This window comes from Diospyros lotus, chromosome 3, assembly GCF_014633365.1.
Source record: "Diospyros lotus cultivar Yz01 chromosome 3, ASM1463336v1, whole genome shotgun sequence".
Lineage (NCBI taxonomy): Eukaryota > Viridiplantae > Streptophyta > Magnoliopsida > Ericales > Ebenaceae > Diospyros > Diospyros lotus.
In genome coordinates, this window is record NC_068340.1 from 37,571,973 (window position 1) to 37,592,080 (window position 20,108).

The 20,108-nt window shown below is 36.6% G+C and overlaps 1 protein-coding gene across 1 annotated transcript; it reads left to right on the forward strand.

Annotated features, from left to right (window-relative positions):
- The first annotated feature begins 2,847 nt into the window (after positions 1–2,847).
- Positions 2,848–20,096, forward strand: LOC127797418 (E3 ubiquitin-protein ligase XBAT33). Its single transcript, XM_052330297.1, has 9 exons — positions 2,848–3,361; positions 3,582–3,653; positions 3,868–4,052; positions 4,651–4,811; positions 4,898–4,956; positions 5,038–5,084; positions 5,198–5,341; positions 12,007–12,098; positions 19,099–20,096. Exons 1-9 carry the CDS (start codon positions 3,125–3,127, stop codon positions 19,638–19,640), a joined length of 1,539 nt encoding a protein of 512 aa, XP_052186257.1. The 5' UTR covers positions 2,848–3,124; the 3' UTR covers positions 19,641–20,096.
- The last annotated feature ends 12 nt before the right edge of the window (positions 20,097–20,108 follow it).

Sequence of the window (20,108 nt, forward strand, 5' to 3'; positions counted from 1 at the left end):
CAGGCGTTACTGGACCCTCAACAAAAGGTCGCCAATGGGAGCTGGCCACGTCGACGAGCTTGGTCGATGTGGCGGAAGATCATTGGATGTTGCAGTGTTACGAGAGTGGGTGTTCCAACAGCGGATGGAATCTAGACCCTGTATTCTTGCACTGGGAGGTTCCATTTGGCGGTTATCATGTGATTGGGAACCGGCAAATATGGTCCGGTGATTTAGAAATTAGAATTAACGAAATCCCAGTCTTTTTTTTTTCTTTTTTGTTTTGTTCTTTGTGAGTTTATAAATGTAATGTAATTTGACCCAATTTGTGAGTTTATAAATGTAATTTGACCTAAATTGGATTTTGGGCTTACTTTCAAACCTAATTCGACCCAATTGAATAAAGCACCTCTTATTTAATTTTGGGCTCCACATAACACGTGGCCTCTTGCTACCCTGAGCTGTCCTTAATAAACTCATTTTTATGACCATTTATTTTTTTAAAATAAAATAATTATTAAGACCATTTCTAACTCGAATTATGTCTAATGTTACCACGATGGCCCATTAACATTTACTACTTTGGGCCCACCCATTTTAGACCCTACATCAAGGTAGAAACTTCTGGCACCCATTTATGTATTATTTAAATTTAAGATGAATATAAACAATTTATATTTTAAGTTATGGAGAAAAAATATTTAAATATTTATTAATATAAGTCCTAATTACTCATTTAAAATTGAAATAAATTTTAAAAATTTATATTTGAAAAGTATAAACATAAGACATATTTTGAATTTAATCTATTAAATGAGTATGGTATTTTGTTACTTATCTATTATTAATAAGTTAAGATTTATGACAATAAAAAATTGAGTGATAATACAGTTATTAATAAGAGTTTTTCTTTGGATGTATATTAAAATAAGTAAGATAATCTTCTATGAATATAAAGCTTGAATATTTTCCGAATCAAGATATGGAATGGTCAAGATAAGATTTTGAGGTATTCTAATATTTTTTTCAAACCATTTGTTAAATTTTTTGAAATGTAATGGATGACATATGCATTTTTTTTTTATTTGTAAAATTTAATATATATTTATCTGAAGAAATAGAAATAAGCATATATAAAAAATGTTAAATAAAAAGTCACATTTTTTTTTAAAGGTTGTTAAATAAATTTAACAAATACAATAAAAAGTATTTTTGTCTTAAATGCAATTCATATCTCATTTTTTTCCCCATTTTTTTCGATCCATATTTTAGTTAACAAACATTACTTAAACAACAATGCACCAAACTAGTCTTGTAGAAGTCTCTTTTAGTGTTTGTTAAAATGAGTAAGATAATATTGTATAATAAAATATTAAAATATTTTTTGAACCAATATATAGAATGATCAATATAAGACTTAGAAGTATTCTAATATTTTTATCAAATTATCTGTTAAAATTTTAAACATACTGAAAGACATATGCATTATTATTTCATATTTATAAGGTCAAATATATACTTTTCTTAGGGAGGGAAAGATAATCATATGTGAAAAATATCAAATAAGTTACGTGACTTTTTTTCTAAAGGTTGTCACATAAGTTTAACAAATACATTTAAAAAAATAATATTTTTTATATTTTAGAATTTTCAATTTATATCTTAATTAACTATCTTAGTAGATAACGTATTCTAATAAATTAAATTAAAATTTGACAATGTTGGCGTAACACATTTACTTAAATCTCTTAAATTTGAACTAACATTTTACCTAACAAAGAAAAATATAAAGAAAAAATAACGTCTGTCAGCAGCCATATATGTAATAAAAGAGATCCCCCTTGTTCTTGGCGTGCGTTTGTATGTTTATACAATCTACTTATTTGTTTGGAGTTTGGCATCATTTTAAGCATAATATTTTATAATTGCACATAAACGTCAACTATGCATGCCTCTAAAGCTAAAAAAATGATTTATTCATTGTCATGGAGGTCCAAACTTTGAAGATTTATTTAATCACGAGATAGCATGGAAAATAGAAATGGAATCCACGAGAGCCTGACATATGGGTCAAGAAAGTTTATATTTAAATAATTTATAATAATTCACTTAACAATTTATCATATCATAAAAAAGATAAATCTACTAATATCATTATAATGCCATATTAATTGACTACGTAGGCAACCATATAAGTTTCATTTTTTCACAATAGTCGAAATGAATAAATTTGAAAGAATATCTGTTTTATTAGTCTTAAGTTTTTATTTTTAAAATAAAATATAAATAATAAAAAATACAAAATTTATTTTTTATAAGCTCTTAGGCCTATCCCAAATGAGAATCACACGGTATACACAAATGAGTATATTTTTAAAAGACACAATATATATATAAAAAAGTCAATCAGAATAAAAGAAATTAAGTCTTATTTTTATTATTAGAGAAAGAGTGAATAATGATTAATTTGGTCGATTTATAATATATATTTTTAATTAAGTTATTATTGATAGTTTATCTAGCTTTTAAATTATAATAATTAAATTATTATATGTTTAATTCATTGAAATCATATTTTAGTAGTTTAAGTAGTTTTAATTATAACATTTAACAATAATTAATAAGTAAAAAAGAAAATATAACTGGGGAATAAATTTAATTGGGGAATTGAGGAAATAAATACCATAAAAAATTATTTATTTTCGTGCATTAAGTTAGTAAGGATATCAATTTTTTTTTTAAAAAATAAAATTTGGACTTAACATAAAAATAAAAAATAAAAAATACAGAAAAATTGGAGGGCACAGAGACAGAGACAAAGACGAAGAGAGGGCAGATAAGGCAAAGCAAAAGCTGTCAATTGACAATCGCTACCACACTCACCCCCGCACACTTTCCTTTTCTTCTTCATTTTTGTTTCCTCAAACCAAAAACAAACCGAAAGCCAAGGAGACATCCACCAAACTCACAAACAGATGCGAGTGTCTCTGTAGCTTCTACGCACACACCTCTCTCTCTCTCTCTCTCTCTCTCTCTCTCTCTCTCTATACACACTGACACACACGCACATATATATATCACCTACATTTGACCTAATTGACTCGAACAAGAATAGATACAGAGAAAGAGAGAGAGGGAGAGAGAGATGGGGAATTCGTTCGGATGCTCGGCATCGGGAGAGAGGCTGGTGTCGGCGGCGAGAGACGGCGATTTAGTGGAGGCGAAGATGTTGCTCGACTGCAACCCTTGCCTCGCCAAGTACTCCACCTTCGGCGGCCTCAACTCGCCGCTCCACTTCGCGGCGGCTAAAGGCCACAACGACATCGTTGCCTTGTTGCTCGACAACGGAGCCGACGTGAATTCCAGAAATTACTGCGGTCAGGTGCGAGATCTCGGGCGTTTTTCTCTTCTGGTTTCTCTGTTCTTTTGTTTGTGACCCAGAGTTTGATGATCCTCGATTTTTGAATTTGATTTGATTGGGGGTTATGATCATTTTTGTGTTTGATTCTGTGATTTCACGGCTTTGAAGAAAACAGAGTTTATTTATCGGTGGATCTGTGTTGAATTTAATTGCTGAATTGTTTTGGGATAATGTTTTGAAGACCGCATTGATGCAAGCATGTCGGTATGGGCACTGGGAAGTTGTTCAGACTCTCCTTCTCTTCAAATGCAATGTGAGTTTGCCTCTTACCTCGTCTTCTACTATAATGAGTTTTATGATCAAACTGTAACTGGGGATTGAAATTGATACTGTGATCTCTTCTGATGAAGAGACCATCACAGTTTGTACCACTGCTTTACAAGGCCTTTTGTCACTTTTCTATATTCTCACCTTTGGATTGACTCCGAAGAAATTAATTTATCACATATTTCACTCACTCTTTTCAGGTAACGAGGGCAGATTATCTCAGTGGAAGAACAGCTCTCCATTTTGCAGCTGTACATGGGCATGTTAGATGCTTAAGACTGGTGGTGGCTGACTTTGTCCCGAGTGCTCCTTTTGAAACCATGAATGCTCCAGCGAACAGTGAAGGAGGTGATAGTTCAAATACAAAGAGCAAAAATGACCAAAGGTGTTTTATTCTTTTTTTCTTTTATTTATTCTCATTTGTCTTTTTGACTCGATAAGTTAAAACATGTTAACCTGAGTAAAATATTTAAGATGTGGTGCCAAGTATGAAGGAATAATAGTATTGGTGCCCCTGGAGGAGGAATGACATTATAAAAGTGTGCTGCAAGGATGGAGGAAAACTTAGAAGGATGTAAATTCAGGTGGCAAGAACAGACAGCTCCGAAGATGGTGTGCTGTCAATATGATCCTTAATAGACCAAATAATCAACTGGATTTTGTAGTGAGGTTTCCATAGCTGAACTGAGCAGATAAGCTATTCCTCTTGTTTCCTCTGTTTATTAGAAGTGCTTGTTAAGCACGACAATAAATTCCACTGCCTAAAAGTGTATGAACAACTTATGCCCAGCTACATGTAGCATTCAGCTAGCCTTATCTGAGTTAGTGGGCAAAATTTTGTGCTGGATATTTATGAATATTGGTTTTTTGAAGAATAAGTTGTAGGTGCTGAGCATCTGGGTCATTTTAGTTTGGACCTAGTTACTGGTATTGATCATTTTCTGTTCTTTATTTATTCCTATACTTTTACTCCCTGAATGCAGTGCACTGTCCAAGTTTGTGAACAAGGCTGCTGATGGTGGTATTACTGCTCTTCATATGGCTGCATTGAATGGGTATTTTGATTGTGTACAACTCTTACTTGATCTTAATGCAAATGTCTCGTCTGTGACATTTCATTACGGGACATCAATGGATTTGATTGGTATGTCAGTTTTGTGAGACTCAAAGCTTGTCTTATTTGTGGTCTAATTTTTGTTTGCGACAACAATATGATGTATTGCCTTATAGGAGCTGGAAGCACCCCTTTGCATTATGCTGCTTGTGGGGGAAATTTAAAATGCTGTCAGGTGAGTGCTTTTCTGTGTCAATGGTTTCTTGACAATTGCAAGAATAGTTAGGTTGAAATAACTGTGTTCTTGTATCTACAGATCCTGCTTGCAAAAGGAGCCAGTCGGTTGACATTAAATTGCAATGGGTAATATGATTTTCCTCATTTCCAGTGTTAGGCTGATTTGTTTAATTATTATTTTATAAAAATGTAATCATCATTTATTTTTTGTATGTCTTAGAATTCGTTTATTCTTGTAGGTGGCTTCCTATTGATGTTGCCCGGATGTGGGAGCGTCATTGGCTGGAGCCTCTGCTTTCACCTAATTCTGATTCATTGATACCAGTGTTTCCTCCTTCTAATTATTTATCCTTGCCTCTAATGAGCGTTCTTAATATAGCAAGGTACTTTCAATAACCACATCTAAGTTTGCTAGTGGTATATGAGTTATGTTTCCCATTATTGATTCAGGAGAATATGTTTTTCATTTATGTACCAGAGGTGAAAGGTAATTCTTTAGTGCTTCTGGATATTGTTTTGTTAAAGCATTTCAAGCTATAACTAGGAATCCCCTGAGTCTTTGATATATCCTCAAGCTGAGTTTTTGATATATCCTCGTCCACCTTCAATTTTTCTTTATGAAGTGACTGTCTATTTAGGTCATTTTGAACATGTTGAGTTGTTGCCAATATCTAGTTAGACGACTAAGATATTGGGTAATTGAGAGGTCTCATTGACAATACCTCTGCTGTGTCCTCAATGTCGAAATAAGTCTCCTTTGTGAAATTCTAGACTTTTTGTGCCGTCTTGTGGAGGATGAAATTTACTCCGACTTGATGTGTCTTTAGGGTTGGACTACTTCTCCTTTGTGGCATCCCATATCTCTTGTGTCATCTTGTGGAGGATGACATTTACTTTGACTTCTTGTGTCTTTAGGGTCGGAATACTTCGCCTTTGTATCATCCCAGATCTCGTGTCATCGTGTGGAGGATGACATTTATTTCGACTTCCTGTGTCTTCATGTCATGAACCTAGGGTTCATAACGGGGCTGGATTGGCAATCGAAAGAATCCGATTGAGTAGAACTTAGAAAAGAAAGTTTAGAGGGATATTTGGACAGAAATGGGGGATGGATGTAGAGAGAAATGAGGGAGAGAAGTACAGAGAAAATGAGAGAGAATCAGATATTCAATTCAATAATTTTCAGCATACCCTCTCTTCTTACAATGGGCCTTTTTATAGGCCTTAGCTAGCTCCCTAACTAATTTCTAACAGCACCCATGTGCTCCTAACAAACACCCAAATATCTCCTAACAAACTAATATAACTAATTACATTACTGCCCTTCTAATTACCCTTAGTACATGACAATTTCCCCTCCTTGAAATATTTATTGTCCTCAAGAAACTTATTACCACCTAGCCATTGCTTCTTTATCCAATGCCCGCCTTTTCTATCTGATTTTTCTTTCTTTCTTTTCTTGTCCTTTTAGGCCTTTTCTTCTTCCTCGTTCTCAAGTATCCAAGATCAATCCCTGTCGTAATTCGGCCTAGAACTTCAATAGGAGCAAGTTGATAGAGTTCAAATTCAATACCAGCAGCAGTTGTTCCTACACCTCCATGGTGCACCACAGCTGCAAATTGAAAGATATCATCAGCATCCTCGAAATGCAGCAATGGAAGATTGCAGATTTGCCTTGGACACTCATACCAAGGCTGCTTGTGAGCATTAGCCTTAGGAGCTGGTGCAACTTCAATTTCAGCCAACAAATCATCCTTCCATATGTTAGACAGCAACTTGGATTTTCTAATAGGAGCAAAAACCAACACATCAGCGATAGTTTTGTTTTCTTCAGCAAACCCTTCGATTCCTTCCGCTATATCCCTTAGTTTTCCTCCAGCTAGTGCTGTCTTCACCTTCTCGTTGCCTATTTTAACCCAAGTCAAATCCATATTTTGTTCCGAATGTGATTGTTCCTCAAATTTTGATAAGTCTAAAATTTGAGGAAAGGCTTCAGCACCATCATCCACACCAATGGCCGGTTCTTTAGTCTGATTTGTCTGATCCAATGCTGTCCCATTTTCCACAAACTTGTGATCTAGAGCAATCCCAAACCCTTCTGCCCCTGCACTAGCTACTGGGGGTAACAAGTTGGCTTTGGCCTCCTCTATCACTTCATCAATTGCTTCCCTAAAATTTCCTTGCAGCCTTTTAGTAGATGCATCTTGGGATATTATTTCTTCTTCAAAAAGATCTGAAGGCTCCTTTTGATCTGTTGCCCTATCAGAATGCTTCTTTTTCTGCCCAAAGTCTAGAGTAGGCAGTGAATCGGATGTTCGTAATCTTGTCTCCTCCTTCGGCTGCTCCGCTCCAAGGAATTCCTCCTTGTTAAAACTTCCATGATAATCATCAAAATATTCCACCGGAAAATTGTAATGATACTTCTTAATTAATATCATTGCAAACTCTTGCAGCTTCTCACGGAACATTCGACCGAATTCCTTGCACTCTTCTTGTATTACACTTCTTGTTTCCTTGTCAACTTGGCTAATCTCCTTCTCAAAATCCTTTCCCCATGTTTGATGCTGCTGGTCAACTGAAAATGCAGCCTTCTTTGGGTGCCATTGAGGCTCCATTCCAACTAAAAAGGAAGCTTTCTTCTGCTGCAATTGAAGGCTCATATGCTCCATGTATGCACTGCCCCCCCTAGCTTCACGAGTAGGACACCCCACTGAAATGCAGCTTCCTTTGGCTGCCATTGAGGCTCCATTCCGGCTGAAAATGAAGCATTTTTCTTCATGTATGCACTGCTTTCCATGGCTGATTTTTCACCAACAGTATACTTTGAAGTCCAAGGAGCTATATACATACTGCTCTTCTTCACCTCTCCAATTCAAACAAAGTTACCCAATTCAAAGTTGAAATTACCCTTTGTTTACCTTACTAGCAGCCTAGGATTTGATTGGAATTACCACATGCGGAATTCCTCTTCACTGATTCGTTGCTCAATCCCTTCCCCGGAGCCACAGACAAGTTGCCTTAACCTTCTCGATCTGGGCCAGAACTGTTCGTCCACCTCCTACCACCCAAGCAATCTTGGACTTTAGCCTCTTATATTTGGCTGAGACCCCACAAAATTTAGCGGCAGTAAGAGGGATCGGAAGTTGGGTGGTGGCCGAGATCTGTTGCTAAGAAGCAACAACCAAGATCGCCTGGGTTTGCTTGCTTCTAACACACACAACGACTTGGATCCAGCCACTAGAACAGCTATAATTTACACAAGCCGCTGGAATTGAAGGCTAAAGATGTTCACGGAATTGGCCGGGGCTCTTCGCTTTTCCTGTTCGAACAACCACGTCTGCAACAATATCCAAAAATCAAATCATCAGCTCAACCCATTTGCTGTCCATCCAGATTTGCAACGGCCCTTGACACCACTACTGTCCTTGCTTCAGAATCGCGCCTTAAGATCGCCTGGAATCGAATAACCCAATCACCGACTAATGGTTGGAGGACCCCCCGCACTCCTCGAGTTCACCTTTCAAATCCGTCTCACTCTTCACCCTCCAACGAACTCCGATCCCCTCGAAACGTTAACTGTTTGGATCGGATTTGCTTGCTTGTGCTCGCCTCACCCAATCACCGTCCGTTTGGATTGGACCACTTGTTCGGTCACGTAATTTATCGGAATTTCGCTGGGTTTGCTTCGCGTTCCACTTTCAGCCTCAATTAGCAGCCAATGTTCCACCCCGTGCTTCAGAATCAATTTTCGAGGGTCACCCGTAGCGACTGTGGATCAGACGCTAAGAATTTCCAAACTCCAGCAAACTGAACAACTAAGCAACGGATCCGATTCCGCCTTCTAGCTCGTTTGTTGCAAAGTCTCCTGCACTCGCCTCACCTTCTTGATCAACTACAGCAACTCGGAAAACAGCAACAAATCACCCTGCTGTTACACCTTCAAGTCAACAACCTAATCTGAAGCAATTCACGCTTCCACCTTCAAGGTCTCTCCAATTCCGATCCCATACCTGCTGCGCCACTTGGATTTTTACTTCAAATTCAACTCGTATCACTGTCGAAACTTGAATCAATACCACAGCTAAGGATGGGCTGCTCTGATACCAATTGTCATGAACCTAGGGTTCATAACGGGGCTGGATTGGCAATCGAAAGAATCCGATTGAGTAGAACTTAGAAAAGAAAGTTTAGAGGGATATTTGGACAGAAATGGGGGAAGGATGTAGAGAGAAATGAGGGAGAGAAGTACAGAGAAAATGAGAGAGAATCAGATATTCAATTCAATAATTTTCAGCATACCCTCTCTTCTTACAATGGGCCTTTTTATAGGCCTTAGCTAGCTCCCTAACTAATTTCTAACAGCACCCATGTGCTCCTAACAAACACCCAAATATCTTCTAACAAACTAATATAACTAATTACATTATAGCCCTTCTAATTACCCTTAGTGCATGACACTTCACTGATAATAGATTTATTTTATTGGTATTGATGAGTTTGATGAACACCTTGATGCGAGACTTCTTGGCTTTTCTTGGCCGAGTCCTTGCGAATCACCCTCTTAGGGTATTTGGCGATGTCGGCAAATACCTTGACGTGAGACTTCTTGGAGGTCCTCTTTGCCTTTTTTGGTTTGAGCGATCGTCCGTTTTCTCTGTGAGGAGGACTGATGTGACTCTCGACTTGCGACCAACTGCCTACATCTACCGTATTTGATGTCGAAGTGCGGCTTTGTGTTGCACCCTTTCATCCTCTTAGACAACAGCAATGGCTGTCCGAGTTTTGTGCTACAACCCCTTTTGTCTTCCCTGTCGATCTCTGTTCTGCGACCCTTCGCTTTCTCGGATGCAACTTTGTGACTATGGTCGGTTATCCCTTCGATGGTGACGGTTGTGATTGTGGTTAAGGGTGATGGTGACAGTTGCTGCTGTGGTTGCGGCAATGGCAGGCGAAGATGAAGGAGATGGGCAGTGACCGACGATGACAGTGTTTTTTTTTTTTTTTTTTTCTGCTCTCTCTCTTTCTCTATATATATATGTATATATCTAAACTCTCTATCTCATTTGGTCAAACATATATATATATATATATATATAAATTACAAGAAAAAAACTGCCCATATAAAGTCGGTTAAGGAAGGAGAAACTGTCACCTAAAGATAAAATTAACTGTACACTTAAATTCAAAATTGTAATTACATGATTTTCTACATATTTGAACAAATATTTTATTTTTCTATTTTCTCCCTTTCTTTTCTTAATGCAATGGACTAGAAAAACTCATTTCTTAGAATATTAATGGCAATTGGATGAATTTTGAAATTTGGTTGAATGAGAAAATGAAACAGACACAATTGATAAAAGCTAGATAGTGTGATTCTTGTTTGAAAAGATAAGTGAAGATGTAAGATGATACGGTAGTAAGGTTGATCCATGGAATAGACAGATTTTAGTCGCCTACACATTTCTGAAGGCAGGCCTCTAGCTGAAAATGCAATACTTGAAATTAATAATCAGTCTTCTTTTGAGCCCACTTAATAAAGATTCAATTGAAATATATTTTAATCTGGTAGCATCTAACTGAACTTTAGTAATGAGTTGGTGACTTGGTTGATCGTTCAAGTCAATTGTCTCTTTTGCCAATTTCCTTTCTTTTTGGTAGTATATTATTTTCGCAATAACAACATAATATAATAATTGCTGCAACACATATGGAGATGAGTGGTGTTAACTGAACTCAAGTGTCAAAGAGTTAATCCTATTTGCTCAAACCCTATTGTAATCGGAAATTTCATTTTTAACTTAATTTTGTTGCATTGTTAATTGTTATCTTTGCAAGTTTCTGATTTCCAAAATATTTGAATCACCAATTGTATCAAAGTTGTTTGTGCCTCAGACTGATTGAAAAATGGCAATGGAATGCTCTTTTTATAGTTGGGATTTGCTCTTTTTTTATAGTTAAGTAACTTTTGGTGTTGATTTTAGACAGAAAAACTCATCACTTTATTATTTGGATTGAACAAATTTATGCACGAATAGTAATTGCTCATATGGTGATAGTTACAGAAAAAATTGCCATTTAAAAAATAAATAAATATATAATGAATGAAAATTTGTCCCTATAGTTTGCCTAATTACCTAACTATATCTATTTCTTATACACGGTTTTCTACATACCCCTTCAAGCTAGGCTGTAAATATTAAGGAAGCCCAATTTGGATCTTTACATCTTCAAACTGAGTTTTCAGTAGCTAGTCTTCAATAGATCCTTGGCATATAGGAAATCCACATTTAATTTTTCTTTTTATGAAGTGCCTATCTATTTAGGTTACTTTGAACATGTCGAGTTGCTGCCAATGTTTTAGTTAGACAACTAAAATATTGGGTGTTCGAGAGGTCTCATTGACAATTTCTCTACTGCGTTTTTAGTATTGGAATACTTCTCCTTTGCGACATCCTAGATTTCTTGTGCCGTCTTATGAAGGATAAAATTTACTCCGATTTAATGTGTCTTTAGGGCCGGAATACTTCTCCTTCGTGGCATTCTTTTGTGCCATCTTGTGGAGAATGAAATTTACTCCGACTTCACTAGTAGTAGTCATGGAATTAACCAGTCATGACATTGCCATATTTTTTTTTGCCTTCCATGTCTTGTACTTCGAATCTGTTGAATTTGATTTAGGGGCTTCAACATTAAGATAATCATCTTTTCCTCTTCTGCTTATGAACATCATAACCGAATGTCCGTTAGAACTAGGAACAACGGGTACTTGAGAGGAAGAAGAAGAGACTGTTGTGGTGAAGGATGACATTGGGACAATGGAGGTTTTAGAATTCTTTTACAGCTACATTGTTATCTTTCGACGTGAAATTGCAATAACCTTCTCTGGGAGTTAATAATTTAGTTGTGTTAATTGAAATATCTTAAAAAGTCAGGTTGATCTGCGTGATGATAATTTTGTTGGATGGGAAATAATTTTTGTCGAAGAGAATTTGTTAAGTAATAGCCAGTTCCAAAATGATATGTAATGAGCATTTGTTATCTGCAGAGAGTGTGGCTTGCAGTGCTCTACAACCTGCTCCGACGATGCTGAGATTTGCGCTGTTTGCCTGGAGAGAGCATGTACAATTGCAGCTGAAGGTCAGGTCTCTCTTCCTCGGTCTATATATGCATTTTGCTTCCAGCTTTACATTGTTGGACCGCACAGTATAGTTTGCTGCATGCCAACCTTTGCTTTAAATCACTCAAAATTTGTGAATCATTGGTAATTCTATCTGTTTATTTAATTTTAGTGCCCTTGGCTGTGAGGATTATGGGGAATATTATCTAGAACTTACCAAGGTGGTTAAGTTTTGAGTTTTTTTTTTTTTTTTTTCCTTTCTGGGTGTTTTTTCCATATTAAAATCGTTTCTTCCATGACAGCTCTGAATGTTAGATTAGATCTGAATAATTGTTCCATTCCAATTACCATTATGATAAAACTGAATAATAATTGTGTTCCAGTTATTGGTAGAGTGGGGTGTCACTAGTGTCGGTGTCCGTGATTCCCTGCTTTAGTGAGGGTCGGGGGAGGGTTATTTTTTGCTCGTAGCTTTCTATATATATATATATATATTTGAATTTTATATAAGAGAAATGATAATTTTTTGGAAAGCACTTTAAAATAAGTGTTGGATAACAAAGTTGTTATACATAAATAACTATTACTAACCCAAACATAAGGTTAGAGGTGATGCATCCGGAAAGTTCATAAAATAGAGCAGCATTGCAAGTGGTTAATAACCATTAGAAAGACTGTTTTATGGTTTCTTTTTTTTGTTTTTTTCTATAAAATGATACTAGAACTGCTATTATAGAAACTTTTGGCTACCAATAGTTGAATATAAAAATATCACATCGTTTCTTGGATATTTGTATAATTTATGTTTGACAAAATCGTTATCCAGGCTCTAAACTTTAAATAACACAAATAAAAAAATCTTAATGATGAAATGGGGTAACAAATTAAAGTGATAAGTAGACTATTATTGCCTCATGATATATTAGGTCACTATAACAAAGTTATTACAGCTATTGATTCTGTTAGACAAAAAAAAGTGTGTAAGAAAATAACTTCTAATTCGCAACCAAAGTTTGTCTCATCAATTGTAGTGTCTCAGTAGATGAGAACAAATACGATACTATAAAAAACAATAATATAAGAAATGTGTTGCAATCCCACATCAGCGCTGGAGTGGGGATTCATGTAGTAGATAAGCAGCCACTGACTTCCCTTCCAGTCAATTGCCTGTAGGTGGTCTGTGTCATGATCCTAGGGTTTAATCTAGGATTAGATCGGAAATCGGAAGGATCCGATAGGTTTAGAACCAAGAATTGCCTGGTTTGGGGGAGGAATGAGAAGAATGAGGGGGAAAATCAGAAGAAGAAGGGGGGAGAAACAGAAGAATAGAAGACAGGGGAAAGAAGAACGAGAGGGAGAGACGGGAGAGGGGAAGGAGAATTAAGAGAGAGAGATAGAAATAAGATTTTCATTCATTCAACCTTTTTTTCCCTTCTCCTACCAACAGCCTTTTATAGTCTTCTTCTAACAAAAATAACAGAATCCATGTGCTGTAACAGCATTATAAAATATCTCCTAACAACTTGCTAAGTCTATTACTATAATGCCCTTCTATGGAATCTTGGGTCATGACAATCTCTCAGTAGATCTCACTTTCCTACTACACTGTATTCAGGTCCCCTTTGCTGTGTGTGGATTGCTTTTCCTCCTTCTTCTTTGTATTACCAAAGAAAAATAAATAATGTCAGAAAAGACTTGACACCAAGTAGCACCTTCAATATTTAGAGCCATTGTTGGAGTCGTTGTGTTACCCTATGTCTCTTGATATGGAAAGATGAGTCTAGTGTGTGACAAAACTTAAGGAGTGAAATTGTATTAAACAAATTTCAGTTGAAAAGTACAACAAAAAAATCAAGACATCATCCTTTTTACTATAACGAAGAAGACAAATTGAGGGGTAAACTTGTCTTTAAGTGATATTTTGTTGAAAACTTGAATTGTTAATAAAAAAATAATGTGGGGGTTAAAAAGTGTATGATTAAGGTGGAAAAATTTGTCTAGCATTTTAAGTGATTTTAAAATTGCGATAAAGTTGAAGGATAGATTTATCAGATAACTATAAGATGGTTATGTTGTCTGACTCATAATGTTCTATAATCAAGTACCAATATGCATAACATATGAGTGTAACTGAGATAAAAATGTTAGGGTGAATGTGCAGCCGTGCAAAAAAAAAAGAAAAACAAGGATCAAACTAGAAATGAGATTATATGTAATAAGGTTAGATTAGTGTCTATTGAAAATAAGATGCATGAGACATGATTAAGATAGTTTGGACATGTAAGAGATCAATGATAAATGAAATAAAAGAAGTTTGTTGCAAAAGAGGTAGAGAAAGACTGGAGAATACTTGGTAGGAAACCCTTAGACATGATGGAATATTATGACTTTAGAAAAGATATGGTTGTGGATCGAGATCGTCAGAAAACTAGAGATTATGTAACCCCCCCTGCCTAGTGGAATTAATGCTTTTGATGGTTGGTGGTGTTATCATACCTAAAGTACAAAGCTGTATTTTTTAAAGAATTTCAGTTGAAGGGGTGCTCTAAGGCCATTTTATATAAAAAGGAAATAAAGCAGAAAATTCAATTATACTATTTTGAATGGTATTTTAACTTGTCAACTGCATAACATGATTTATAATGTATTTGGACCATCTTGCCTCTATTAAATGTTAATTGTCAAGAGGGAGGTATATATATTCTTCAATGGTGGTCATGTCCCAGAGGTTTTATTAACCTGAAATGTCCATATATCTCAAATAAAGTACAGTTATTAAGCTTTTAAAAGGGACCCCTGCATTTAAGATTATTACTTCTAAAGTTCCATTTTGGGCATCAATATGGAATTGGATAGAGTTAGATCAAATTACTGTCATGGTTGGTCCATGAAAAACCTTGGCATCATTCTGAATTATAACAATTTAGTCAGCTATTTTTCAACATTTAGTGGTGGAAGTAGAAATGGATTTTAATTGAAAAAATGTTTGGTGGGAAATGTTTTTATTTTAGAGTTTTAGCTAAATATCTCATCACAATTTAGTAAAAAGCTCAAGTTGAACCTTTTAACAAACAGCTGAGCATCGTCAAGTGTATGTCTATTTCTTTCTTTCCACAAGTACCAGGCGAACTGGCCTAACTTTCCTGATCCTTTCATTCTACAACTGCACTGCAACACCTGAAGCACACAACCGAAAATGGGTTTTGTGTCTATCATTGACATGCATCAGACATCGACATTTGTGAAGCACAGTTCTATGCTGGAGAGCACAATGGATATTAAAGAGTTTGAAGGATTTAGAATTTTGGTTTCCTTGGAGATAGGAGTTGGGATTTAATTGTGTATTTTATTCTAATTAAAACTTGGATAATTGCAATTAAATAGGACTTGGTTCTTGGTTGTGAGCATTATTTAGAATCTTAGAATATTGGATTAGTGCTTATTGAATTCAAGTTATCTGAGAATTCTTCTAGGATCTCTCTTCCTTTGCTGTTCTTCTTCTTTCCTTTTAATAATCTTTCATTCAAACATTGCTTCTACCTTCTTCCTTTTGGTGCTTTATCAGATGCTCATTGGGCATGCAATAATATGTGCTTGACACCACCACGTGGTATGTTTAATGTTATAGCTTGGTTGAACTTGGGCCTAGATGAAATTTGGAAATGCTTACTCGCTTGCTCTTATTTTATTATTTTTTGGTGTGTGTGTGATGAATATTGGATGTTATCTATTTTTCCCTTCACGATTTCAATGATGTATTGGATGATAATCTTCTTTAACTTGTGCCTTTATGTACTTTTGAATATGACTTATTTTGCAGTTGTACTGTAATGGTATGCCAGAAGTATAACTTTTATGTGTGATATTTATGAATTAAGTGGTATATTTTTAATGTTTGATTTAGTGCAATACTTTCTATGGTTTTGGTAGTCTATATATATTACACTTAACTAATATAAATTTTGTACAGTTCACATTTTGCTGTATTGCTGTTGTGTCCTTGCACTTTTTCATTTCTAAATTGCCATATTCTATATCTGGATCTTGTCTGTGTTTGTACATGTATCAATACCCATGTGTCTTGCCCTATACTAAAGCTGCAGACTGATCAATGAATGTGTGTCAACCATACTACGTAGTACATATAAAGGTCCATGGTTCATTGACAAAGGGGTTTACTACCTGTTCTAGCTAGGGTTCTAGCTAGGGAATGTATACATCCTTGAAATACAATTTTATTTTGCAGTTGGAATTTGGTTGCCTGGCTTGAGTATAGAAAAGTAAATCTACATTCATGCAAACTTTATTTCCTGGTAGACCTTAGAACACCACTTGTCACTTTACCTTGTCCAATCCTCCTTTCTCAATATCTTGGTTCAGATGGGAATTGCAGAAGATCTTACTATAGTAGCAAGCCATGTATATGGCTAATGGAGCAGGTACACTGGGGAACACATGCTTTTAGCTCTGATTTTATTCATGGATGCCCATAAATCCTAGGCATTGAATATTCAAATGGGTTGCTTTGTTTCTTGATTCATGATTGGGTGGTTGTAAGGTGCTTGTCTCTTGACACTTTGTGACCTTGACCGCACTTCACTAATTGCCATCAATTCATGTGCCATCAAACCATCTGGGCTATCATCCATGAATTTATTCCATGACTCACATCTTTAACCTGTCATGAAATTGTCATTTGCAAGTGACTTTTTTATGCCCCGTTATTCATTCATCTCACCTTTCTTATGTAGCTACTCTTATGTTAGGGTTTTTGTTATCCTGTGGTTATTTCATTATATATTCATTATCACGATCATGATTGATCAGGAAATCTTTCTATTGAAAAAATATGGATCAAATTTGATGGGCTCAATATTTGGGAAATAACTTAGAAACACGTCTCCTCCCTGTGAATGATATGTGACATTTATATATTCAAGGTACTTAGAGGCGAAAGGTGTCCTTAAGGCACTATGACATTACATTTCCTGATGTGCCCAAAAAAGCCCTTGCCTGAGCCAAGCTTGATGCCAAATTGACAAATTGACAAAAAATTAATGAACATGTTGAACATAAAAAAAGATACTCAGATAATGTATATAAAACTTCTACAGTACTCTCAACTATAAATTCTTTTAATAATGTTCACACAAATAACTTTGGGGTCTTGAAAAAATGGATAATGTTCAAACAAACATCTAGCGGTCTTGCAAAAAGTTACAAGTCCAAGCTGGATCTTTTTTCCAACTCAACTTCCACTTAAAGAAATTGATTCATAAGCCATTTGTTGTAGCAGTAGTAACAATACTAAAAAAATAAAAATAAAAAATGTAACTTATTATAAAGCAAATAAACAATGAACAGAAACTAAACTAATTATGTTATATAATATCATCAATAGCCCATTTATAAGCCCAAAGAAAGCAACCCACAGAATTCCAAAGAAAGAAACATAGAGATTCAGTGTACGACGCGCCACTAGGCCACAAATACCAAACCAAACGGAGAACGAGACAGAGGGATGGCTTTTAGAGGGAGCGCGTACAACTGACGAGCCTGCTGGTGAAGTACAACAACTTGGAAGGCTAACCACATATCATCACATGCTATGGGTTCACCAGTGACTGACTTCACACGCGGGAAGCCCTTGGCGAGCCCTGGCTGACCTATTGTGGCAATACTTCTCTGGGTTGCTTTCTTGTGATTTATGTCATGGTGACTTTTCAACTATAAAAGTAGAGAGGAGGGAAGAAATTGAGAAGACAAATTTTGGAGATCATGTGAACAGTAGTAATGACTGAACAGTGATCTCCTTTCTTTTCCATTTTGCTTCTATTTTCGGCTTTATTTCTGCTTCTGTCTTTTCACACCTCTTTCGATTTTTAGGGCTAAATTTCTTTACTTTGCTCTACGCCTAGGCGAAGATCTTCAACACTTGTTGCCTCATCCTAGGCTATCGCCCAAGCATCTCCTCATTGAAGCCACCTCCCCTAGAGGTAGATAAGGTGCTCTTCCATGGAGCCTTGAGTCAACCAAGTGCATAGGCAAGCGAAGTGGTTGCCTTTGACTGCACTGGTTTTACTCCTTGGATACCTCCTTGACTACAAATGCTCTCCTTGTTTTATTCAAGTAAGATTTGTCCTACCCATATTTATCATCAACTTCTTTGACACTTGTTGCCTCATCCTAGGCAATCGCCTAGGCATTTCCTAATTGAAGCCTCCTCACCTAGAGGTAGATGAGGTGCTTCCATGGAGCCTTGAGTCATCTGAGTGCATGGGCAAGCAAAGCGCTTGCCTTTGACTACACTGGTTTTACTCCTTGGATACCTCCTTGACTACAAATGATCTCCTTGTTTTATTCAAGTAAAATTTGTCCAACCCACATTTTCATCAATTTTACAACATGACATATTTCCTGTCCAGCATCTTTTATTGTAGCTACTGTTGAAACATCTCATGCCCTATAATGCCTGTTGCCAATGCACCTAGTTAGATCATATATACTGGACAGGTATTGCGTGGGGTTCAAAATGTGTTTTTGCCCAACTTTGTTTTGACCTGGTGGAGTAGATGGCCTTATGAAGTCAATACAAAATTCTATTCCACTGTTCATTTTTTATCGGTTCTAAGTGTATGGTTTTCTTTCTTGATTCACTGCATTATCTTTCATAGATGCGAACTTTAAGAGTGTGCTGTGCTGTGTGTGATTTTTCCAGTTGTCTTCCCAAATGTTGCTTCCAGTTAATTAGTGGTTTCTTGGGTGAAAACAAATTAAACGACTTGGAACTAAGTATCTGGTAAATATATAAGTGTGGTATGTTGTTTGGGAAAGTAATAAAAAGGCAAGTGGAGAGGATTAATGAATGAACTGATACTGCCAAAAAGTAGCATCTGTTTTTGTCTGTTTCTCGAGACACTGTTAGAACTGTCGTGTGATTTAGAATAATGGTCTAATTCTCCTGAACTGCTATAATATTTTAATTCTAACTTAAAAATGTTTGTATATCTGTATTTTCAGGTTGTGGGCACGAGCTTTGTGTAAGATGTGCACTTTATCTTTGCTCAACAAGCAACGTTACTTCTGAGGTGCAAGGGCCACCCGGTTCCATTCCCTGCCCTTTGTGTCGCCACAGCATAATCTCTTTCGTTAAGTTACCTGGATATCCGGAAAAGGAAATGAAAATGCATCTTTCCCTGAGTCTGTGTACCCCGTGCATGCTTCATCCTTGTGAAGCAGACCGAACAACGCCGGCCTCCATGACAGAGATACGGAAAAATCGTGTTGCTTCAGTTTCCTCAGACCTTCTGTGCCCTGTCACGTGCAGTCCGTTTCCTTCTGTTGCCATGCCTTTGTGCACTTGTAGTGATGGACCATGTGCATCTTGTGAGCCCCAAGAGTCTGAAACGCAGGGTGGGGCCCCCCAACACGCGCAACCGACATCCGCAGACCCGGACAAGATGGAGGGCGTGAGGCTGGAGAAAACGAGTTGCTCGAGCATGTTCTGGGGCCGGAGAAGCTGCAGCCGAGAGCATCAGTGCAATTCCGAGATCAATGCCTGATCCCTGATCGTTTGGATCACGCGCTCTCTTGTTCACCGGCATCAGGAAAGGAAAGGAAAGTTGTGTGTGTCTAACAAGTATGCCGGTTGATCCAAAATCTTGTGTCGGGAATTTTGCTCTCTGACAGAGCCCTCCATCATGTCCATGGACCCTGGTTGTGATTGTCGCTCTTTCATTTCTCAAACACCCGTGTTTGATTCCGCTTCTATTTGGCCTTGGCTGGTCCTTCCTGATGGATCTCCATTTCGGATCACAATTCACAGCGTTTTGACTACTTCCAGCTTACTCCATCGGTTACACTTTTGTGGGTAGGGGCTTGTAAATTTTGTATGTTGGGTTTATTATATGAAAGTTTATTGTAACTGAATGTGATGATTGTAGCTGAGGAACATTTTTCTATGATTCTGAAAGCAGTTCTATTTTGCAAATATATAAACATGAATGCCTAGAGCCAGAGGTTTTCAGGTG